The 25,344-nt window shown below is 33.9% G+C and overlaps 1 protein-coding gene and 1 pseudogene across 3 annotated transcripts in view; one reads left to right on the top strand and one right to left on the bottom strand.

Moving 5' to 3' along the window:
• NF1 (neurofibromin 1) overlaps window positions 1–25,344 on the top strand; it is a 245,812-nt gene that overhangs the window by 44,313 nt on the left and 176,155 nt on the right. For all 3 annotated transcript variants that reach the window (XM_054573167.1, XM_054573165.1, XM_054573164.1), the window contains exons 2-11: window positions 4,779–4,922; window positions 6,625–6,708; window positions 10,288–10,478; window positions 14,733–14,839; window positions 19,942–20,009; window positions 20,263–20,338; window positions 21,045–21,202; window positions 23,839–24,012; window positions 24,487–24,609; window positions 24,859–24,933. In XM_054573167.1, coding sequence (XP_054429142.1) covers window positions 4,779–4,922; window positions 6,625–6,708; window positions 10,288–10,478; window positions 14,733–14,839; window positions 19,942–20,009; window positions 20,263–20,338; window positions 21,045–21,202; window positions 23,839–24,012; window positions 24,487–24,609; window positions 24,859–24,933 — 1,200 coding nt within the window. The remainder of the gene's footprint in view (window positions 1–4,778; window positions 4,923–6,624; window positions 6,709–10,287; window positions 10,479–14,732; window positions 14,840–19,941; window positions 20,010–20,262; window positions 20,339–21,044; window positions 21,203–23,838; window positions 24,013–24,486; window positions 24,610–24,858; window positions 24,934–25,344) is intronic.
• Window positions 18,873–19,896, bottom strand: LOC129070169 (cyclin-dependent kinase inhibitor 3-like; annotated as a pseudogene).

Raw genomic sequence — 25,344 nt, 5'->3', positions numbered from 1 at the left:
TAGGAAATTATTCTTTAGTATTTTTCCTAATAGCTTATGGCTTTGTTTTTTATACAGTAGCTTCTCTCCCTTTCTCACATTCATACACACACACACTTTTAAATTTGGTATGTTATTTTTTTCCAGATGGATAGCCAGTTGATCTGGTAATGTTTTATTGGTAATATTTACACTGGTTATATTAACAAATCCATTCTTTTTTTTTTTTTTTAACAAATCCATTCCTTTACCACTGATTTGAAATACCTTTACCATATTAAATTTCAGTGAACATACTAGTAACTGCTTTATATCTTTAATTTATGCTTATAATGTACTAGTTTTGTTATTAAGAGCTTAAAGACTGTTTCAGTACCTGATAATACAAATCTTCTCTTATTCTTCTTTTTCAAAAACTTACTGGGTATTCTCACAGACTTATTTTCAGTGGACTTCACAATCAGCTTGCCATTTTAAATACCGCCTCCCCTCCCCCAATCTTCAAAATCTATAACATCTTCTCACTATTTCTCCTTTATTCTTACTAGCCTAATTGAAGCTACCATCCTATCTTGCCTAAACTGTCTTTTAATATACAGCAGTAAGAAGGCTCTTTTTAAAAACATAAATCAGTTCATGTTACTTCCTTGCTTACATCCCTTCAGTATTTTCTTCCCCTCTTTTTGTTATCTGTGGCTGCGTAACTACACTAGAGCGTTATAGCCTAAAACAACCTGTTGGTTTTACTCATAATTTTGCGAATAAGAACTTCATGACAAGTTGAGCTGGGTATTGCTGTTGGGTGGGATGGCAGGGGCTGGAGAATCCCTTGCAATATGACTTCTTCAGCCCCATGTCTGGTACCTCAGTGCTTCTTGCCTTTCTCTCTACATGGCATCTCATTCTTCAGAATCTGTCCGTGTGGACTGGGCTTCTCACAGTATGGCCTCAGAGTACTCACACTTTTTACATGGTAGCTGGCTTCCAGGAGGAGGGAAAGAAAAGCTATCAAACCAATTAAGAGATGTTCCTGGAACTGGCACAGTGTCTCCTCTGCCATATTTTATTGGTCAGAACAGTCGCAAGATCTGCCTAGATACAAAAAATTGGAAAAATAGACTTCACTTCTTGATTTAAGAATGGCCAGGTCTTATTGGAGGAGAGCATGTGGGATGAGAGATACTGTAAACATATTTTGAAAATATACTCTGCCACATCATCAAACTCAGAATATATTCAAAGCTCTTAAGATAGCCCATAAAGCTTTCCATGATCTGACCTACCTCTGCTTTTCTCTCTGACCTGATCTCTTATGTTTTCTTCTTTTGTTCTCTTTGGATTAGTCACAATTGCTTCTTTGCTAGGCTTTGTATGCAGGGTCTGTCCAGAAGGTATCCAGCCATGTACTATGAAAAGTAGAGACATTTTTTGAAGAAGATACACGATATAAGATATATTGTATATAGGACAATAACACCTCAGTCCCCTTCAAAGTAGGCACCTTGGGACCTCACACAGTTGTCCCGGTCGCTGTCAGCTGCCCTGTCATATTTTCTTGAATCTCATCAGTTTGAAATCTCTTCCGTGAAACCAAAGGTGATTTTAGTTTTGGGAAAAGCCAGAAGTCACAAAGTGCCAAACCTGGGCTGTAGTGGGGCTGAGTCACCTGGGTGATTTGATATTTCACAAAATAAACTCTGCATGAGATATGATGCATGGACCGGCATGTTGTCATGATAAAGCTGCCAGTCACCAGTTGGCCATAGCCATGACCTTCTGAATCATCCTAATAGTTTCTGCGGAGGAATGAATGTTCAAGCATGATGCAAAATTTGGTGCGGATTTGTTGCTCATTTTGAATGCGACAGCCACACCGTACACATGCTCACTCAGTGGCATCTACTGCCCCCACCGACTAGTACAATGAAGTCACTGTTCACTCATGGGCATTCCAGTCCATTTTCCTTGGCTGACAGGTTACATTGATGTTGCACAAACCATTCTCATTATATTAACAATGGCTGGACTTTTGCTGGACAGATCGTGTATGCCACACCCATTCCAACATCAGATCTGTTATACTTGCCACTTCTGCCATGAGTGCTTTGCATGGGTCTTCCCATTCTCCTACTTTATTAAGGTCTCTGATCAAAGTCACATCCCCAAAAAGTTTTCCTGACTACCTTTCTGATAAAATCTTGGTCACTTACTACTCACCTCTACATAAATTTTGGCATTGTTTATGGGAGCCTGAATACACCTTTCTTCCCTGCCTGGCTTCTAAATAAGTTGAGAAATAAAAGAGTAAAGATGGAGGTTAAAACATAAATGAAATAAATAAATATTTATAATGATTACTATGATGCTGAAGACCCAAATGGGCCTATTAACTGTATCTCAGAATTAGACAGACTTACTTGTCCAGGCTCAGGCAGTATTGGTCATTCTTCTCTGCAGTGCTAGGCAACTGATCAACTCTTGGCACGTTGACATAGAGGAAAAGTCTTGAACGCTGTAGCAAGCCCATTCCCAAAGAATGGTAGATCTGAGTTGTGCATGCTCAGTTATTTGTCTCATTTTTTATATGTCTGACTGACTAAAGGGGATAAAAGGAAGGGAATAAAGGAAGTGAGAAACAGGATGGCTCATGGTACCGTTTACTGAAAGAGGAAACATGGTAGGAAGATTATAAATCAAAGTTCAGGAACACTGAGTTTGAATTCCCTACAAGATGCCCATATGGAGGTACCCAATAGGCATTTGGATAACACATTTGAAGATACAGATTTGGTAGTTGTGTTAGTATTCTGTTGCCTTTAATAAACTACTATAAACATAGTGGCTTATAAAAACCACAAACATTATTTCACTGTTTCTGTGAGTCAGGGATCTAGGTATTGGTTAGCTGGTTTCTCTGCTCAAGGCTCTTACCAGGCTGAATTCAAGGTGTTGGTTGGGGCTGTGAGTTTATCTGAAGTTTATGGTCATCCCAAGCTCACTTGTTGGTAGAATTTAGGTTCTTACCATTGTAGAACTGAGGCCCTCACCTCATTGGGGCCACTTGCTGTTTCCTGCTACGTGGCCTTCCCCACAGTAAGGTAATTTGCTTCTTCAAGGCCAGCAGAAAACATTTTTGCTGCTTTAAATCTCTAATGGCTCAGCTAGTTAGGACAGGCTCATTCAAGATAATCTTCCTTTTGATTAAGTCAAATCAACTGACTGATTAGGGACTTTAATTGCATCTGTGAAGTCCCTTTTGCCATATAATAGGGCGTGCGTGTGTTTGTGTGTAGAGATTTATTGTAAGGAATTGGCTCTCTTTATTATGGAAGCTGAGAAATCCCACATTCTGCCCTGTGCAAGCTGGAGACACAGGAAAGCTGGTGATTTAATTCATTCTGAGTCTGGGGAGCTGGTAGTATAGATTCCACTCAGGATTCCCAGGGCAGGAGGATGTCAGTGCCCCACTCAGTCAGGTGGAAGGGGCTAATTCTTCCTTTCTATGCTTTTTTGTTCTATTCAGGCCCTCAATGAATTGGATGATGCCCACCTACATGGGGGTGGGGACAAACTGTCTTACTGTGCCCATCTATTCAAATGCTAATTTAATTCAGAAACACCCTTGAGACTTTCTTGGAAATAATGTTTAGCCAAATACCTGTGTACCTTGTGATCCAATGGAATTGACAAAATTAACCATCACAGAGAGATTTGGGGAGATTCCCAAGCTACATTACAGCCATTGCCTTCTTCTAAAAATCCCTCCCTTATTTTATCTTTAAGATTTTTTTTCCCCCTCAAAGTCTTTATAATTAACATTATATGATTCTGTAGCTTCTGTTCTGCACCCCTCCTCCAAAGCCTAAAAATGCTTTCCCTCGTTTATTTAGTATTTCTTTACTATCAAATTAGTCATCTGTTATTAACTGACTAAGCAAACTTGGGTATGCTACTCAGTCTCTTTTTACCTTCAGTTACACCATTTAGAAATGAAACAGCTGGACTGAGTTTTGTTTTTTCATGGAGGAACCTCACCAGTGTTCTCAATTAGCATTAGCAAGATCTAATATTTAAACCATAAATATGTTCATTGTACTTTAAATACAGAATGTTACTCTTGAACAGAGTACACATGAACTTCTTGATAATTCAACTTAACTCATTCTCAGATAAATGTAAATGTAGTTTCCTAAAGATAGATAGATAGATAGATTTTTTTTTCATGAGTTTATCTGTTTGTTGTGCCATTTCTCCCTCAACTGTCTACCTGAGAGTGGTTATCTTCCCTGAATCAGTCTTACTCTGTTTATTCCAGATTATACAGTTTGTTCTCATTTTTGAGCAATCTGCAGTTATTTGCCATTATTAACTATAGGTATGGGGTATAGATTTTTTTTTTTTGTCTGTTTTTCTGGTAATGCTTGAGTTCAATGCATAAGGGAAAGAATTGTGTGCATTTTATTGCAGACATTCTCTGAAATAATTTTTAGCTACAAGGAAATAGCTCTATAGCTCTTTCTGTGAGTCATCATTCTTTCTTACATAGAGCTGGGTAAGGATTTAATTTTGTATTTAGAGATTTATGACTTCCAGAAAGAGAGCTGCAAAATTGAAATTTCCAAAGAATTTTAGATTTCTTATAAATGCTATTATATATAGAAAATGAGAGCTTGAAATACTAATATAGGTAACTATGGTTGATAAAATTTTCCTAAAATCTTATGATTTTTAATGAGGAATAGAGTTCTTTTTAGTCATTGTTCAAGTGTAAACTAACATTTTTGTTGTTATTTTTCTAGCTTCCAATAAAAACAGGACAGCAGAACACACATACCAAAGTCAGTACCGAACACAACAAGGAATGTCTTATCAATATTTCCAAATACAAGTTTTCTTTGGTTATAAGCGGCCTCACTACTATCCTAAAGAATGTTAACAATATGGTGAGTAATTGTTACTGTTCTGTTGGGGAGTTTAGTTTGTTTTTGATTTAAAAATTTGGAGCAGCATATTTTGAATTATGGAAAGTCATTTTCTTTTAACATTCATTTTATTTTGTGGATAAGCACAGGTAACCTTTTAACTTTCATTTGAGTTTTTGATTCTTTCCCTTAGATACTTTTCTTATTTGTGACCCTATATCCTTGCCTTTATTTCCTGGAATTAGGATTTCATATAGATACTGTGTTATATATGAATTGACCATAGTAATCTATTAAAATATTTTCCTTATCTTCTTATTTGAATATTTACACATCGAATTGTACCAGTCCTAAGTAGATGATAAATAAAATATGGTCTAATAGTCCTAAAATATGAGATTGCTTTTATGAAAACATTGTTTTATTTCCTTTATCCTATTGCTTGTGACAGATTCTATAGTTGTTAGAGGACTCGTTGTTGAATTGTCCTCAGATACCAATTTCCTCAAGTTACTCCACTGTCAAGAGATTATAATTGCTCCTTTTCCTCCATTTTATAAAATTTGTTTACATCCCCTAAACTTCTTCAAGGTACTCCCAACTGCTCTCTCACTGTACCTTTGAACATATTTCTCCTGTCTCTCTTTGGTGATTCCTTTCTCTCTGTCAAGTCCTATCTAAAATTTTCTTCATAGTCAGTTCAAATCAACTGATCAGGTTATTTCTTGACTAAATTTAAATTGCTCTGATTGTCTTTAGCACTTAACAACCACAGTTATTTGTATTGAACTGTGAAACTGACTTCTGATTGCAGATTGTGAAAATCAGTCTCATTTTTATAGTCACATCATCTTTGTTGTGTTTTTTTTTTAAAAAAGCTGATTAGACAATACCTGAAACTTACAAAATTGATAAATTAGAGGTGTGAACAATCATTTGCCTTAACAAAGAATCCGTTTTATTTTATATAGTATTATAATTTGTTTAATTTTATTATGAAAGAAAAGATTTTCTGAAAAAATGCAGGACTTTTTTATAAATATGTAAAGTGATTTCTAGAAATACATTTAAGATTTGGTGGAGCTCTTCTCTTGAACAGTGTATGGGGCCCAGTAATAGGATTTTACTTAATAAGAAGTGGCCATGTTCCCAGTTAGATTGAATATAGTTTAATATTTGGAACCTTCTTTTCAAAACAAAAACAGTAATGTGATACTAACATTCATTTAGTTCTTATTGAGTAAATTGAATTGTGGAAACCATAGTCTCTTGTTGGTAAATAGTGTAGTATTCAATTTAAGAATAGTGAATGCTTAAAATTCACTGTAATTGTTGTTACAGTATTTTTTTGCTGTAAGAATTTAGCCTTTGGTTATTTTGTAGCATCAAAGTGTGGATAAATGCTTCATTCGGGATTCTGGTAAAGATCTAGGTGTATCTAAATCCAATATATTAAAGTATAAACCAAAGTACCTTCTTTCACTGTTATAAGGCTAATGGCAGACTGTAATGAATGCCAGCAGTTTTGTTTGCTTGATAATTTATTTTGTGTGAGCATTAGCATAAAATCAGAAATAATAGATTTGAATACAGTATAATCTGGGAGATAAAATGGAAGACTATTGATTTTCTTGATCCTTAGTCTCTCACTTTTCAGATATGTGCTGATTTGTAGTGGAGAGTAATAACCAACTTTTAGTGTTCTGAATATCTTTCCTCTTAGAGAATATTTGGAGAAGCTGCTGAAAAAAATTTATATCTTTCTCAGTTGATTATATTGGATACACTGGAAAAATGTCTTGCTGGGGTGAGTAAATCTCTTCTTAAGTTGGTAGGGTTTGTGAATTCAATTTTGAGTTGATCCGATGTACCACAGTATAGGTGTGGACAAAGAGAACAGTCATGGACTTTTTGTCTAAGGTATGCATATAAATTCTTAAAACAGAACTGACTGGGTGGCATAGACAAGTTTTCAGGAGAAAATTATTTTCTCACCTTTTGTGAATTAAATTGATACTAAGTTTACAAAGTATTAAACTTGAGCCACCTATTTCTCAGGTTTTTAGGAAAGATTTTATGGAAAAAAAAAGGCCACTATTGATTTAATTGATTTCTTCAGATTTTGTTAGGCCTGTGGCATTGTTTAGCTTTGAAAGGATGTGATGCAAAAGACCAAAAGTAGGCTTGTTTCCCCCGTATGAATCTGATTTTAGTATTTTACTTTTCAAATCTATATGAAAGCTTAAAAAATTGAAATTCTGTTACTGATAGAGCCTACCTGAGGAACACTTGTTATTTGTAAATATGAACATAAAAAATAGATGTGCAGAGACTTAATTGAGTACAAAACAGTTCTTTTTCAGGTTTCCTCTAAATAGTTATCTTAGTACATTTCAACCATGACCTAATTGGAAAATTTTCAAGAACATTTTTGTTGTATAAAGAAAAGTATTTCTCTACTTCAGTAGCCTTAATTCTTCCCTGGAACATGGTGGGAGTTTATAGAAATACATAAATTTAATACCTTCATTTTAAAGATCTGTCTCTTCAATGTAATTTCTTATATTCTGTCTTCCTTTGGCACATCATTTGCTTTTATTCAGAATTGCTTCTCTTTTCCATATATATTACACTTGTTTATATTAAACCTAGTTGGAAGGGACTTTGCTATGTGAGGACTGATTGTGTTGTTCGGAAGAGAGGGAAGTATCAGAAGGGATACAGTAAGGAGTTGGAAAAATGATTGCATTCATACAACTATGTATTCTAAGGGAAGAGAACTACTTAAGATTATAGACCACAAAACCTAAGCATAATGTTTTAAAACTCTCTTATTGATCCTTGGCCATATTCCAAAATTGTGAGACAGTGTTTTTAAGTTTTCTACTTAAATTGAAGGTGAGCTAGTTCTGTTTTAGCTTGGTGCTTTCTATTTGTGATATGCTGTTGTTCATTTGTAAAATGGAGTAAAAGAGCAAATGGGTTGTTAAGTAGGATAGTGTTATTGTGAAGGACTATTTTTAAACTTCTGTATCAACTCTTTGTAGTGATCTTAATGCTTCGATTGTAAATACCAGTGTATCAACTACTCCCATGTTTGAATTGGGATAGGGTGGTTTACTGCCTCTTTTAGTTCTATAACTTTTCTCTATGTTGTAATGTAATTTCGAAATAGTAGTGTAATGTAGTTACATTAGTTTGTAACTGAGAGGTAATGGTAAAAGTGTTTTGGAGAGCATTATTATTGGCCCCTGTTAATTTGATATTTTTTGGAGATAGTCTCATTGAAATGCTAACAAGTGGGCATGGTATAACTTGTATAATGCATAAAATATATATTATCTTACTCTGCTCTATAACTGAAAATGTGTAAATTTTTAAAATTAAATTTATAATTAAAAAATAATACAGTTTACATTATAGAACAATTATGTTTTGTTGGGTTGCTATCAGTGATTTTGTGGTTGTCTCCTGATTTTCATTTTTAAATCAAAGTTGAGGGAGTTTGAGATGAACTGAGTCTACAAGTCCATGTTTATCATATAAGTAGTTGAAATAGCTAGTGAATGTGAACAAATACTTACCAATGTCTTATTAGTAAAATTTTATAGAATTTGAGGAATCTTAAATATTTTGTTTCTGTATATATGACCATTATTCGAAAGGTTGAACACTTAAACAGTTTTTATGTGGTTATAATTGGAGTTATTTTCAACATCTGTATTGTTTGGTTAGCCTATAAATGAGACATAGGCATTGTAATTCAGATTTTGTATTTTTTGGTGGTACCTGTTTATTTACTGTCCGTATATTTCAGTGTATCTGAATCTGAAAGCATTTGGATTATAATTACAGAATTGAACATAGCACAAAGTTATACAGAATTTTGTTCTATCATCATACTTGGCATTATCAAAATTGTCATTGATATATGGCCTGGCCAGTGTGGCTAAGTTGGTTGGAGTGTCATGTGGTGACCAAAGGACCACACTTTCGATTCCGGTCAAGGCACATCCCTGAGTTGCAGGTTTGATGCCTGGTCTGGGAGCATGCAGGAGGCAGCCAGCCAATGCTTCTTTCTCACATTGATGTTTCTTTCCCTTCCTTCCTCTCTCTCTAAAAAGCAATGAAAAAATGCTTTAAACAATGATTAAAATTTTTTAAATTAAAATATTTTTTAAATTGTTATTGATATATAGATACTAAAGCTGTTAGGCGAAATATGTATGTGGAACAGTATCTCTGCAAGATAGCTTATTATCCATTGATTGTTAATTGTAAGGTAGAGATTTATTTTACAAAGTAGAGACCTTGGTATTAACTCCAAAGTTATCAAACTTGGGTTTATTTATAGTGGGATCACCTGCCATTATGTACTCCTGATATGATGTAATGTGAAGTGTATTGAATTACCTAAAGTGTTTAAACTGGATGTAATCAGGTCTAGGTTTAGGTTCCACCTTACAGAAAATACAGTAAATAGAATAACAAGTTACGTTACACCATTAAAAATAATCAAATCAACAATATGGAATATTTTGTAAGACAGCCGGACCATTTTTTAAAAAAGTCAATGTTATTGAAAATAAAGATAATGTATATGGGGGGGATTATTTGAAAAATAAAGATAATATATGGGGAGATCATTTTAGAATACGAAGACCAAAGGAACGTAACAGTCATGCTGCAATCTATGAACCTTTTTTGAAGCTATGAAAGACATTTTGGGGGCAGGTAGGGAAATTTGAGTATAGATTGGGTGTTAGTTAATACAAGGGAATCGTTTATTTTTCCTAGGCATGATGATTGATTGAAGTTATATTGGAGAAAGTCCTTATTTTTAAGAGATGCTAAAGTATGTAGGGCTGAAATACTATGTTTGGAGCTTACTTTAAAATGATTCAATCAAAACAAAATTATTTGTAATAAGTAATATTTATCTGTTTTGGTCAGTCTGCTCAAAGGCGGATGTGATTGCCCATCCAGGAAATTATTTGGATGTTGAGACAGATGATACATGAGTAATATGAGTAATGTTTATTTCAAACACACAGCAAACTGGGGATTCTCATGAGGGGAGGGCTTTTGTAGGGATTTGATAAACGGGATAGGCAGGAGTGGGTGTGGGGCCCTAAGGAAGATGGTTGGGAGGCTGGACCTTTATTGTGGTAAAGAGGCGGAAGGTGGAACCAGCCTCTTTATTAGACAACTGTAGCTATAGCAAACATGACGAAATATTAACAATTATTGAATCTAGGTGATGAGAGTATGTATGGGTGTTCATTATTCTATTTCAACTCTTATGTATATTTGAAAATTTTCATAAGAGAATATTACCTGTAAATTTTAAGAAAGTTTTAGAATTATGTGATTATTTCTATTTTAGCAACCAAAGGACACAATGAGATTAGATGAAACAATGCTTGTCAAACAGTTGCTGCCAGAAATCTGCCATTTTCTTCACACCTGTCGTGAAGGAAACCAGCATGCAGCTGAACTTCGGAATTCTGCCTCTGGGGTTTTATTTTCTCTCAGCTGCAACAACTTCAATGCAGTCTTTAGTCGCATTTCTACCAGGTCAGTGTAAATCTACATAGGACTGTTGTAAGTAATATAAATTTTAGAAGTTTTTATTTCTCCTGCGTAAAAATTGAAAGTTGACAGAAATGAGTTTGACCTGGGTTTTTGTAGAAATTTTATGCATTGATTTCTTTGAAATTTTTATTATTGTGGAAGTGGTGTGTACAATGAAATGAGTCCTGTTAGAAACTTGAAAGTCTAAATTTTAGGGAATATCACCCATGACCAGGCTGCTACTGCTGCTTTTTCTTTTTTTTTTAATTTAAACACTGGGTATAAATTTTTGACTGCCTAACATGTCATTCCTTTAAATGAAATTAGCCAATCAGGTGGAATAATTGATAAGACTAGTGAGAATTCCGATGCTCTCACAGCTTTGCCTCTTATCACAGGATCCTGAGTTATTAAAAAAGAACCCCAAAAAACAAAAAAACAAACCCAAAAAACAAATAATCTCAGAAATATGGGAGCAGAAGGAAGTGAATAATTGCCAAGTAGATAGCTCCAGAAAGTGGGCTGTGTTTTAAGTATACAAACTGTAAAAACTCCCATTTGTTGAGCACTTATAGTACAAGCTGTGCTGTTTTATCCTCATAAGTATCTTTGAAATGTACATGATACTTGCCCCATTTTACAAGTAAACAAAACTTACACCCAAAGAAGTTATCAAGGTGATTTGCCAACATGGAGGATCTAAAATTTCTAAGACAGACGCTTCAGAGTCTGTTAGTTTTATTATACCAGGTTTGCTGCTTCCCTATACTTCTGTTTTAGCCACATTTTGATGACATTTCTTTTGTAATATATATTGCCATACTTTAAAATAGTGCGATAAATATAATTTAGGCTTTTATTGATGGTAAAATCATGTGATCATCATTAGATATGCTACTGATGTAGCAATTAATAGAGGAGGTGCTAAATGGAATAGAATTGTAACTGATGGTAGCCAGTGACTCTGGAACTTGGGTTCATGCACTTGGGTGATTTGCCTTTCATGCAAGTAGAGACAAATGGATTCTTAATTATGACCCTGTAGGATGTATAAAATGAATTACTGAGTGATTCAGTGAATCAAAGAATCCTGAATCGAGTAAATAGTCCTCTTTGCTTATTGGCACCTGCATCTTTTAATATTAACTCAAATTGTAACCATTTTAGTATAAAACTGACATTAATCATCACACTAAACCTTCAGCTGCTAACAATGAAATCAATCCCATTTCTTCCCTCTCAAATTCTTTCATTTTAGCCTACAGATGTATAGCTAACATTAAAATTACTCTAAGTGCTTATGCTAAAGCCCTTCATATCATTAGAGTAAGAAAGCTCAGTGTTCATCGTACTGGGAATGAAAAGGTCCTCAATACTGATTAACATGCTAAAAATTCCACAGATGATAGAAAGAATCTAGAAATATGGAATATGACTCCTTAGGAAACACACTTAATTAATTTGAAAAGCTGGTTCTTGTGGTTTGTGAAAAATGGAAAAAAGTTTAAATCCTGTTATAACCAGTTATTTCTATAAAGAAGGGGTGTTTTACGAAGTTTGAAGGTCATTGCTGAAGCAGAGAAATTAAAGAGTAGTGTGAACAAGAGAATGAGGTAGAAAACCTATCACTAAAACATCTGGAAAGACCAGGTAGATTGAACAACAACAGAAAGATGTTTAAAATATATAGTAATAAAGTGAAACAAACACCCCACCAACTCATCCACCCAGATCCAGAAATGAAAAGGAAGGCAAAAAGCAGAGAGTGTTTTGAAGGTATGACCTGGCCTTGCAGCAAAGGAAGGGTAAAGATGGTTAGGTTTTTTTCTCTCCGTAACCCAGGGGTTTGGGGCTAACATCCACATGGGACTGGATACAAAGCCTTGTACCCTGATAATACAGGGAATAGAACTGAGGCCTTGTATAAAATGTGACTAGAAAGAGCCAAGCACTCCCTAAATAAGAGATATCAAGGAATGAAAGGAAGAAGAGGGGAAGGGAGGGAGAGGGAGGAAAAGAAGGAGAGAGGTCCTGGCTGGTGAGGCTCAGTGGGTTGGAGCGTTGTCCAGCCGGAGGATTGTGGGTTCGACTTCTGGTCAGGGCATATGCCTGGTTGCGGGTTCAGTCACCCTGGTCCAGGTGAGTATAGGAGGCAATTAGTGGATGCTTTTGTCTGGAATGGATGTTTCCCTCTTTCCCTTCCTCTCTCTCTAAAAAGCAATGAAAAAAAAATATGTCCTGCAGTATGGATAAAAAAGAATTAAAAGGAAAAAAAAAGGAGAGAGAAAGGGGAAAAACAGCTACCAGCGCAAGAGGTTTGTCTGCTCTGCCTAAGCTTGGGGTAGAGGGAAAAGTTGCCTAGGGCCATTACCTTGTAAGGGAGTTTGAGGTCCACATTTATACTACCCATGAGATCTGGGGCTGAAAAATTAACAACAACAAAAAAACATGTACAGAGCTGGGCTCTTGGCAAAAGCAAATGCAAAACCATCACTAGGACACTCCCACAGTTCCAGGCTAAAAGAGATTCCCAAAGAAAACACAGACCCACTAGAGGTGACTTTGCAATCAAAATTTACAAAATTCACTACAAGTAAGAGTTGGCATATACAAATATATGAGATCATTTAACAATCTTAAAAAGAATGTAAGTTTTTTAAATGATGAGAGACATAAGAAGAAATTTAAAACTATTAAAAATAATAAGCCATAAAAATCCAGGAGATTTGTAAAACAAAAAAATCAAATAGAACTTTTAAAGTTATTGAGTCCTTTGCTTCTGTTGGTGTGGGCCCTCCTATTAAAAAACAATTAGATTGAATGCGTTTAGTAATTCTGTGGCGAAAATACCTAATCCTCTACATAAGAGAGTACTATAAACCATAGCATAGGGTATACTTTGGCAAAATAATTAAGTTATCTTAAACCCTGGCCTCATGGCTCAGCTTACTGGGGCATCGTCCCAATATGCCAAGGTTGCAGGTTTGATTCCTGGTTGGGAAATGTACTGGAGGCAGCCAGTAAGGGCACAACTAAGTGGAGCAACAACAAAAATCTCAGTCTCAATCTCTCTCTAAAAATTAATTTCTAAAATTTAAAGTTATCTTAAGATAGGTAGCCCATATTCCCTTCAAGAAAAGCAAAGGACAGGAATATCAAAAGCTAATGTTAATCCGAAAAGAGAAACATCTGTACACAGGTAGAGTGGTTAGACACAACAAATTTCATGATGTTGATTCATCTGTTATATATGAGATATAAAATCTTTAGAAAGATCCATTCTAGATACTTTCATATTTTAAGTCACCTAATGCTATGACAGCAATGGCATAAGATATCTCCATCTATATTAAACCATTATAATGGTATTTTAGGTGAGTGGTCATCAGCTTCTATTTCTGGCACAAGCTAAATGAAATAGCAAATGCAGTTGTCTGAAACATGTAGTTCATAGATTCTGTTTCTGAGCAGTCTCTGAAAGCTAAAGAAACTGGCTTATTCTGGAGACTTAACTTCTGTTCTGGAAACGGTGAACTAGATGCAGGAAATACGCAAAAATTATCTATTTTTACATGTGTGAATGCTGCCAGATCCTATAAAATGAAGCTTTTGGTGTCTAGAAAATTTCTAGAGTTTTCAAAGATGGCGCAAAGCAGTCAGGACAGGGCAGACGGCATGAGATTTTATCTTGCTTCACAGAACATCATTCAATTTAAAACTTATGAACTGTTTATTTCTAGAATTTTCCATTTTTATATTTTTAGACTGTAGTGGACCTTGGGTTTCACTGCTGATAAGAAGGGGACTACTGTACTGTTTATGTTTCTGAAATCTAGTTTATGTGAATAGATGATAATGAAATTTATGTAGATCTTGAAATTTGAATTTTAAAACTTTTTATTATAGAACAAAATTAAAAGTATGTCATAGAGTATTTTAAAATGAACATGTATCTCTCACTGTGCTTAAGCAGTTATTAGCATGTTATGATTTTTTAAAAAGTAAAATTGTATATAAAGTATACAGTGTGATGATTTGACATACATATACGTAATGAAGTTTACTGGATTATTATGGTTTCTTATATACCCTAAATTATCGTCCTTTAGATTTTCACAAGAAATATTTATTCTCTTATTTTTATGTGTATTTTCTCTTATAAACTCATCATTGGGATGAGAAAAATCTGTTGAATTCAGTATTTTTGACTACCCTAAGACTTAAATTGATAAATTTTTTTTGGTTTTTACTTTTTAGGTTACAGGAATTGACTGTTTGTTCAGAAGACAATGTTGATGTTCATGATATAGAATTGTTACAGTATATCAATGTGGATTGTGCAAAATTAAAACGACTCCTGAAGGGTAAGTTTAAATGTGTGATATATCTGAAATCAACTGTGGGTGAAAAACCAGTATTTTGAATGTACTGGTTGTGTTGAACTACAACATCGGCATAGGTTTTATAATGCAAATGTCCCTGTGAAATGGACAGTAATACATTTGGTTTAATAATTTTTGAACCTTTGAAAACCATACAGTAAAGAAAATGAGTATGTTCATTCTTGGCAAGGGAGAGTTTCATTTAACTACAATTTTTGCTTTTAATAAGAATATAATGGTGCTGTTACTTAATATTTTTAGAATTTCATCTTAAGGATAGCAATAGGTTTTAGAAGTTACTGTTTAGCTTTTGTAGTGCTAAAAGCAGATTGTTTATCAGGATAACAAAGTTCAGAAGATGAAGGAACCATAAGATTGTGATCTTATGAGAAGAGGATTTGAGTCAGGAATCTCATTTCTAATATTTCTGTTTTCAGTGATTTCTTTAACTGACTTTGCAGTGTTACAAAGTCTCTAATGCTTTTAGTACCTAGTTTTGCTTCATTGTAGAACATGTCAGTAGTAGTTCCTCATGGGGATATTATAATTCCTGATTTGTAATTTTAAATCTTTGGGAAGTGCTTTTTATACTTTTTTTTTATTGAAATAAACTATCAGAAAGAATTGAGTTTTTGTGGTTAGTGGGGACGTATTGATATAAACTAGTATCAGTGAGCATTATTAATGAATTGAGTATAAATACCTAAATTCATTTCACAAAATACTGTTTTTTAGTTTTATGGAATATTGGATCCTGGCTAACTTAAATGTGAAATCCTGTGATTCATATTTCTTTTTATTTTACTTTGTATATTAAGGAACTGTTAATAATGTTTTTAATGTCTGACCTAAAAGGAGATTTCATTATATTAACTTTGAAAAACCTCAACAGCTCTGTGGTATAATTTTCAAAATATAATGTTTAGTTTCCTTAGCATTTGCTTTAAACTCAATAACTAGTTCATCAGAGATGTAAAAAGGCTATATTGATATAGATGAATATTGTAAGGCTGTGTTCTATCTATACTGCCCTTGTTCAGAATGTATGATTTTAGGTCATTACCATCATAAAATCAAGCAACAGTTAAATCACTTTCAGCAACTTTAATAAAGGAAACAAATGAATTATTTTAGCTTTTACATCAAGATATGGACAATTGCTCAGCAATTACTGTAGATTATAATGAACCACAACTCAATTTCTAGTTGAAATTTCAAGTTTTTAGTGTCTAGCATTAAACATTGAGAAGTTAAGAAAGTAAAGTGAATAGTAAAATTTAGAGGTTTCCTCTATGTTTAAAATTTAAGAAATTTAGGCGGGGTTTTATGATTCTTCTTAACTATTCAGTGATATTTTGGAAATAAATCTAGTCCAGGGTGTTTATGAATAGGTATTTATTTAAAACCTTCGTTTTTTAAAAAAATGTGTTATATATATAATAATTAATTGAGATAGTTCTCCAAGCCCAAGGAAGAGAAACTAAATGTATGTTTAAATGACTGTTTTTATTGTTTTAAGTTATTCCCATTGAATACAGCTCCTGCATGAACATAAATTTATGCTGATATATGTGTGAAATATAAAGGCAGTATTAAATAGGCCAGCAGAAGAGACTGGGTAAAAGGAATGGATACTTTCCATATTATGAACAGTAAAAAAAAATATATATATATATATATTTTAAATTCTGTTCAACAGCATTTGTTCAGAAACTGTGGGAGAACTCATGCGACGTGCTGGGCTTGTGAGGATTAATAAAACAGTGAATCTTTCCCTATAGGGCTCACAACCTGGTTTATGAGACAAAGATATAAATATCAAATTATTTGCAAAGCAATGTGGCAAACTCAAATAGGGTTAGCATAAAGTGAGGGAAGAAATACGTATTTGTGGATGAAAGATATTAAGAGGAAAAGAGCAAGATATGGAGGAACTAGAGTAGGTCAGGTTATTAATAAAAATGCAATAACATTTGTTGTATTTCAGTATGTACCACACATCGTGCCGTGTAGTTTCCATCCTTTTTCTCATCAGTCCTCACAGTAACCCTGTGAAGCAGATAGTAGTATTATAATCCCCTATATAGATGAGAAAATTGAAGCTTCAGTGACATTTCCAAGGTCATAGATCTAGTGAGTGGCAGGGTAAAAATTCAAATCACATCTGCCCATCTCTAGAGCCACAGTGCTTAACTCCTACACAGTTGTGCTTGTGGCTTAGGAGGCTTTAATTCAGTGGCCATGGGAAGTGATGAAAAGGTATTAAAGTGGGATTAGTGTTTTATTTTAGATATACAATTTTGCTTGAAGTTTATGGGATGGCTTGGTAGAAGTTTACTTGAAAGTCTGGGACTTGGTTGTGTAGTAATATGAGTGAAAAATAATTAAGGTAGTGAAAGTCTGGATAGAATGGGATAGTATGGGGACCAGGTTGATATGGTATTTAAGAAATAGAATATATAGCATTTGAACAGAATACATCACATAACATTTGGTGATTAATGTAGATATATGAGGTAAATGAGAAGTATCACCAAGTATTGCCAGGTTTCTTTAACAGAGAAAACTGGTTAAAGTAGGAAAACAAAGGAAGAGAAGAAGTTGGCCAGAAAAGTGATAAATTCAGCTTTGGATTATTGAGTTTGAGCTATCAATAGGATGCTCTGTCAGAAACTTATAGAACTGGAGTAATAGAAGATATATACATTGGAATTGAGAATAGACTACTGTGTATAACACATTTAAGATGTGCAAAAAGGTAGTTGATGACCTTGGTCAGTGTGATTCAGTTGGTAGGAACATAGCCCATAACCAAAGGGTTCTGGGTTCGATTCCCATTCAGGACACATACCTTGGTTCCATGTTCACTTTGTGGTCTGGGTGTGCATACAGGAAGGAGGTAGACATTGATGCTTCTCTCTCGCCTAGATGTTTCTGTCTCTCCCTTTCTCTCTCTAAAAGGAGTGAAAAAAATGTCCTTGGTTGAGGATAAAAACATTTTTTTTTAGAAAGGTAAAGTTGATGAACATAGGAAAGCAAAAAGACTCAAGAGCACTGTGAAGTGTAATGCCATTATTTGAAAATCAGATGACAGCAAGAACAAAGAATGTTGGAGGGATATGTTTTAAAACTGACTTGGAAAGCAAGTTATTCATTTGCAAGCCCAGAAAAAAATTGGCATTTATTTACCTTGAATAATTATTATTGTGGGAAGGATTTGGATATAAAAGTATTTGTTAGTGTTATTTATAATAATGAAATGTTGGAAATATCTTAGTGTACAGCTATTGGAAAATGTTTAACTAGTGACATAATACAGTGACTTAAATATTCTGAAAGACATCAAAGCATACTGAAAAGACTGTGGCCTTGAAGTCCAATGTAATCATTTATTAGATCTGTAACCTCAGAAACAGTTTGCTCATCTATAATATCTGAAAGCATTAAGATTTTGAAAGAATTCAATATATTAGATTAAAAATACCTGGCATGTTATCACTGTTAAGTAATAGTTACTATTGTATACAGAACCATAAAATATACGTATGAAGAATTTTTAATGATAGGGAAAAATTTAGAATACTTTGTGAAATGAAAACAGATTTGATACAGCCTGTTTGATCTCAGTTATGGTACGTATATTTGTCTTATATGTGCATAGGAGAATGGATGGAAGAAAATTTACCAAATGGTTAACTGTGATTGTCTCCAAATGGTAGAAACATGGATGATGTTTTAACTTAAATTATTGCGTATTTTTTGAATTTTCTACATTATTTTTTAAAAGCAAGTTATTATTAAAAACAAAGGAAAAAAACTATAGCAACCTTTGAAGTTCAAGGCTTATATAATATTTTGAAAGTATATTCCTAAAAGATTTAGGAATATCTACACATACACATTCATATTCAAGTTGACAACATTAGTAGCTTAACTTCAATACAAATTATGTTTGAGAACTCTTAAATTTCAGACATGGTCATATATACATACTGTTCAAAATTCTTTTTTTCCCCTAGATAACAGATCTTGATAGTGAATCTGTTGATGATCAGTGTGTAACTAGTTTGTTCCTGATGTCATGAAGATAATTATATTGCTTTATGGTCTGTATAGTTCCAGATCTCTTAGGTCTCTCAGGCTCTCTATGGCTTGCTGTGGTAATACTGCATCAGACAGAGTAGGAGACAAGCTGACGACTACAAGACTCAATCTCCCAACTCCTCCATAACAGTGCATTGAGGTTTTTCAAGTTATTTTTAAGGCAAATTGCAAGCTCCTCCATATCTCAGCAGCTATGTGTCAGGAGTCCCTCCAGTTGGGATTGGATGATGACAAGTGATAGTTCCATGCTGTTGGTAGTGGTCCAAAACATTTGGGATTCTATATATATTTTAAAGATTTTATTTATTTATTTTTAGAGAGGGGAAGGAAAGGAGGAAGAGATGAAGAGAAACGTTGATTGGTTGCCTCTCATATGCACCCCAACTGGGGATGAACCTGCATCCCAGGCATGTGCCCCAATCCGGAATCAAACTGATGACCTTTCAGTCTGCGAAACAACACCCTGCTGAGCCACACCAGTCAGGGCTGAGACTATATTTTGACAGTTTCCTTCTAGTGCAGAACGCAATATGTCTTGTATACCATAGCTCTTTAGTTCTGTTTTAGTTCTTTTTTGGATATATTTTCTAATATCTTTAAATTTACAACCTGGGAGAGCACATGAACCAAGAAACTGAGAACAATTTACTCATGATAGGGATAGCCATGCTATCTGAATTGGAGTTCGTTCATATTTAATAAGCTCTCCCTCTGCTGAGTAAAGGTCACTTGTTTGCAGTGAATTAGACAGCTTCACTGCTGGCTACTCCACATCGTGATCAGCCATCTTTACTTTTTATTGAGTTTTGTTGTCAACAGACATAGCCAGTGAGTTTTTGGTTTATATGAATTGTCTTTGGCTTTACATTGCTTATAAACAGTACTGGAACAAAAAGTTTTAAAAATTTTTTTAGTAGTAGTAACTTGAATTGCATGTGTTTTGACTAATTATAGTTAATTTTAAAACTTTCTTCCCCCAGAAACAGCATTTAAATTTAAAGCCCTAAAGAAGGTTGCACAGTTAGCAGTTATAAATAGCCTGGAAAAAGTAAGTCATAACCTCTTTGGTATTAAAATTTTATTAATTTTTAGCTGTAAATATTGTGGTCTTTAGGATTTAGAACCAAAAAAGTCATGGCCTGAGTGATAATTTTACAGTAATTTTTTGGAAGATGTATTGTAATATTCTTTTGAACAAAATTAGAAGTTTGTGATATAATTGGAGCTATGTGACATTTTATTTACTATGTTAAGAAAATATCCATGCTTTCATATAAAAAAACATGTTTTATTATTTGTAGGCATTTTGGAACTGGGTAGAAAATTATCCAGATGAATTTACAAAGCTATACCAGATTCCACAGACTGATATGGCTGGTAAGGATAAGATTGCTTTTTTTAAAAATTAAATTTATTTATTTATTTATTTGGTCTTTTAAACTTAGGAAGTAAGAAATCTATCACTTTCCAAGTTATTTTTTGTTTATAAGGTGCTTTTATTTCTTATCAATTGATGTCAGGAAATTTTTCCTCCTATATTTTTAAATTATCCTCAACCCTTTTCCTTTTTCTTGAGCAAGTAGATAAAGACATTTGAAATGAAGCTCTAATCTTTAATTAGAGTTGTGGATAGGATATTTGATTGCTCTTTATTGCCAAGAATTACTTTATTGTGCTCTGAGGCTTTATTCTGTATTTAGAGAGATGTGTATAAAGCAGTGGTATTCTTACCTAGAATTTTACAGACTCAGCTGCAAGGCTGACAATACAGATTCCTGAAGCTGTCCAGTCCTTGTTCCATGGATACATCAGACTTTGCATAAGACCCTTCACATTGGGACCGAACACAAGTTTGGCCATTTTAAAATGTGGATTTTTCTAGGATGGCTCAAGATAGCTCTTCTAATACATAGACAATATAACATTGCTTGTCTGCTTACCTGAATAAATTGTTTAAGTGAATTTCCACGTTTGTCTTCTGAAAATGTAGCCTATGGATTTTGGGATAATGCCAGTTTTTAATTTAATGCCAGAGATTTTTTTTCTCATCTAATACTATTTAATATTTATATTTTTCACATAGAGTGTGCAGAAAAACTGTTTGACTTGGTGGATGGTTTTGCTGAAAGCACCAAACGTAAAGCAGCAGTTTGGCCACTACAAATCATTCTTCTTATCTTGTGTCCAGAAATAATCCAGGATATATCCAAGGACGTGGTTGATGAAAATAACATGAATAAGGTGAGGGGTGCAAGATTATTTCCATATGTCCAGGTGTGAAGCAGTTTATTTTACTCAAGGTGTGTATTGCCTCATTCAGGATAGGCATTCTGTAAGCACAGTATTTCAGGGGGCCGTTTCTAATTATAATCATTTTAGGTCTCTGTGTTTGCTGGCCTGAGCAGAGACATGCTTGTACATAAATTTATTTGGAGGGGAAATAAATGATACCGTCTATTAATTGAAGATTTAAAGCAATCCCTAGTTTCATTCTTTTATCAGAGAAGACTAAATGGTACTTCTGTCAGTGTTAAGCTTAGTTTCTTTTGTAGTTACTGCAAGGGTTGCCCTACTAGGACTTACCACTTTTGTGGTGTATTTGCATACACTTAAGTATGTATTCACTTGGTGCTAATGAAATTGTCTAGTTACTCATTTTAGGTATTTCAGAACAGTTTTTACGGCATTTTATTAGGAAAGCAGGATACCACATATGCAAAAAGCTAATATATATTCAGTATTTAAGTGTAATTATATTTTATTTCATTTTTTAAAAATATATATATATATATATTTTAGATTTTATTTATTTATTTTTTAGAGTGAGGGGAAGGGAGGGGAAAGACAGGGAGAGAAACATCAATGGGTTGCTGCTGCTTACACATTCACTACTAGGGACCTGGCCTACAACTGAGGCATGTACCCTGACTGGGAATCGAACGGGTGGCCTTTTGGTTTGCAGGCTGGCACTTAGTCCACTGAGCCACACTACCCAGGGCTATATTTTAATAATTACAACTATATCTTTCCAAATATTTATTGGTCATTTGCGTATGTTCTGTGAATTTCTCATTTTCCATTGAATTGTTTGTCTACTATTGGCTTATAGGGTATGTGTACACGTTTTACTTAGTTTCTTTTTGTAAACTTTGTGGATTTTTGTTTTTGCTTTTGCTATTTGGTATTTAAAATGTATATGTAGTCAGCTCAGTCTTGTACTTATTTATTCACTTATGGGTCGCCTAGCTTTTTTCTTCAGACGTCTCACAAGAGTGTATCAAGATACAAATTTACATGCCATAAAATTCACCCTTTTAAATTGTACCAGCCAGTGGTTTTTAGTACATTCACAAAGTTGTGCGACCATCACTATATCCAATTCCAGTGCATTTCATCATCTCCAAAAGAAACCTCATATCCATTAGCAATTATTCTTTATTCCCACTCACCGCAGACTCTGGCAACCACCAATCTACCTTCTGTCTCTATGGATTCGACTGTTCTGGACATCTTATGTAAATGGGATCATGTAATATGTGACCTTTATGTCTGTAACTTCCCAAAATTTTTGAAATAAACTTCCATATTTTTCTGTAGTACTTTTCTAGATTATAAAATTTAGATTTTTAAATCTTTCTGAATTTTAAACAGTATTATTTATTTTTTTATGTATTCTCTTTTCTAGTCACATTCCTTATGAGCTAACTAGTGTTAATGGTTGATATGTATCCTTCCATTTGCTTGTTCATACAAACATACATATCAAAATATACATACATATTTCAGGTGGTGGTTGATTTTTTTTTTCTATTCTGTTTCATTTATCATTGCTCTTAATCTTTATTATTTATAAATTCTTAGCACTGCTTTCACTGTATCTCATAAGTTTTAGAGTATGTTGTGTTTTCACTTTGATTTGTTTCAAGCTATTTTCTAATTTCTTTTGTGATTTTCTTTTTTTCTTTAACCATTGATGTTTAACTTTTACTTATTTGTGAATTTTCTAGTTTTTTCTGCTGGATTTCTAGTTTCATTGTAATTAGAAACAACAGTTTGTATGATATCAGTCTTAAAATTTATTCAGACTTGTTTCGTTGCCTAACATATGGCCTATCTTGGGTATTGCTCCATGGATACTTGAGAAGGGTGTATATTCTGTTGTTGTTTGGTGAGCTTAGCTTTTGACATGTTATATTTGAAAATACAAGTGGAGATGTGAGGTTTTCATTTAGGAGAAGAGCCAAAGGGAGTAATTTGTTAGTGCAAAGAGGGTTTGAGATCACAAGAAGGAATAACTTCTTATGAAGAACAGAATTTAGAGCAATAGAACCACCTTAGGTATATTCTTAGAAGACTGAAGGTTGGCTATAGCCTGGAATTTTAGACAAGGATAAACAGTTTGACATGGACCATAACTAAGGTACTATAATGTTTATTTATTTTTGATACACAAATATTTAGAAATTAAAGATAGTAAAAATATGATCAGTTGAATTCCGGGTTGAGGAGTCAGCTACCTAGTTTGGGAAAGACTGTTTTTTTTAAAAATGTTTCTTTAATAATTGAACAACAAACATGAAGAACGGGTTGTTTTCTTGGACTTGAGAAATATTTAAAAGACTAATTGACAAATTAAAACCCACGGATATCAATTATGTATTATTTACTTATTTTTTCTTGTGTTTTCAGTGTATTTTTTTCCCTTACCATTTATACTCTCCTCCCCTCTTTCACCTCTACACCACGCCCTCCGCAATCCCCGCACTGTTGTCCATGTCCCTGAGTTTTTGGAGGCTGATAATTTACTACTTTATTAGATAAATCTGGAATCTGAGGACCTTTATATATTATCTTTTTGCTGTATTTGAATTCTGTAGAAGTTGTTTCTGGACAGTCTACGAAAAGCGCTTGCTGGCCATGGAGGAAGCAGGCAGCTGACTGAAAGTGCTGCAATTGCCTGTGTCAAACTGTGTAAAGCAAGTACCTACATCAATTGGGAAGATAACTCTGTCATTTTCCTACTAGTTCAGTCCATGGTGGTTGATCTTAAGGTAACATGCTTCTTATTTGTTTACTGTGAACTTTTAAAAGTTAAATGAGACGTGAACTTGAAGTAAAAGTATTAAACTAAATCATTGTCAAAGATCACTGCTAATACTAAAGTTCTGAGTCTTCCTTGATAATGATTTCATAGGATCTACTTTTATTGTTACTATGTTCCTCAGGCTAAATAAACTGGCATAGTATATGAAGAAAATATATAACTTACCAGTTTTCTTAAATTGACATAAATATTCACACTTGGTTTTAAAATATTATATAAATTAGGACCTGGAAGGAATTACACATGATATAGCAAGAAGTTCATCTGACTGATGAACTACAATATTAGTGTTTTGTGCTTCTCCTGGCAACTGAATGTTACTGCCATCTATGTGGATGATGTGTTGATATTATTAAATGCTAGTAAAAGAAATGCTGCATGACTGCTTAAAGGCTTTTTTTTCCCTTTGGGATTTTCATAGAACCTGCTTTTTAATCCAAGTAAACCATTCTCAAGAGGCAGTCAGCCTGCAGATGTGGATCTAATGATTGACTGCCTTGTTTCTTGCTTTCGTATAAGCCCTCACAACAACCAACACTTTAAGGTGAGAATGTTGCTTTGTATCCAGTTATATTTACTGATGCTGTTGATCCTTTATCAATATGAAAAGATGAGAAAAATGAATAGGTTTCATTTGTATTGTTATTGCTCAATATTATGTATCAGTGTTAATTTCAAGACCTTAAAAATTTATTCTATTTTTCAAAACTTCCTTTTTGTTTTTCCTTTTGTCCTCATTTGTGTTACTGAGTATTTTTCTCACAGAAATAATCTCCTCTTCTTTCATCTGTAGATCTGTCTGGCTCAGAATTCCCCTTCTACATTTCACTATGTGCTGGTAAATTCACTCCATCGAATCATCACCAATGTAAGTCCAAAAGGTATTGCTAAATTACTTAATTTTTTTTCTTTTTTTAATTTCTTTTTAAGAAATATGTTCTTCATTTACAGAAGATTCTGAGTTTAGATGTATGATATAGAAAGATTTCTCACAGGTGGCTATTTATATCTAGTGACTTATATACAGTTGTATTTTTCATATTCGCTCTTGACCTGAGGGCTGTTAATGAGGAAGGTGGAGTTAATAGGATACTTGGGAAAGATTAAACCTTTTATTTGGATCCGAAGTCCTTGAGAACAGTGCCACTGAAAATATAACTTAACATTTTCATCCCAAAGCTTATCACGCATTATTTTAATACTCTTAGTTTTTTTCCCCAGCATTTGATGTATTCTGATTTGTTGCTTACCTTACCATTTAAGTTAAAAGTAGTAATTA

This window comes from Pteronotus mesoamericanus, unplaced genomic scaffold, assembly GCF_021234165.1.
Source record: "Pteronotus mesoamericanus isolate MK-2021 breed Mesoamerican mustached bat unplaced genomic scaffold, CSHL_Meso_final contig_246, whole genome shotgun sequence".
Lineage (NCBI taxonomy): Eukaryota > Metazoa > Chordata > Mammalia > Chiroptera > Mormoopidae > Pteronotus > Pteronotus mesoamericanus.
The sequence above is the reverse complement of the archived record's forward strand: the minus strand, read 5'-3'. Positions and strand labels throughout refer to the sequence as shown.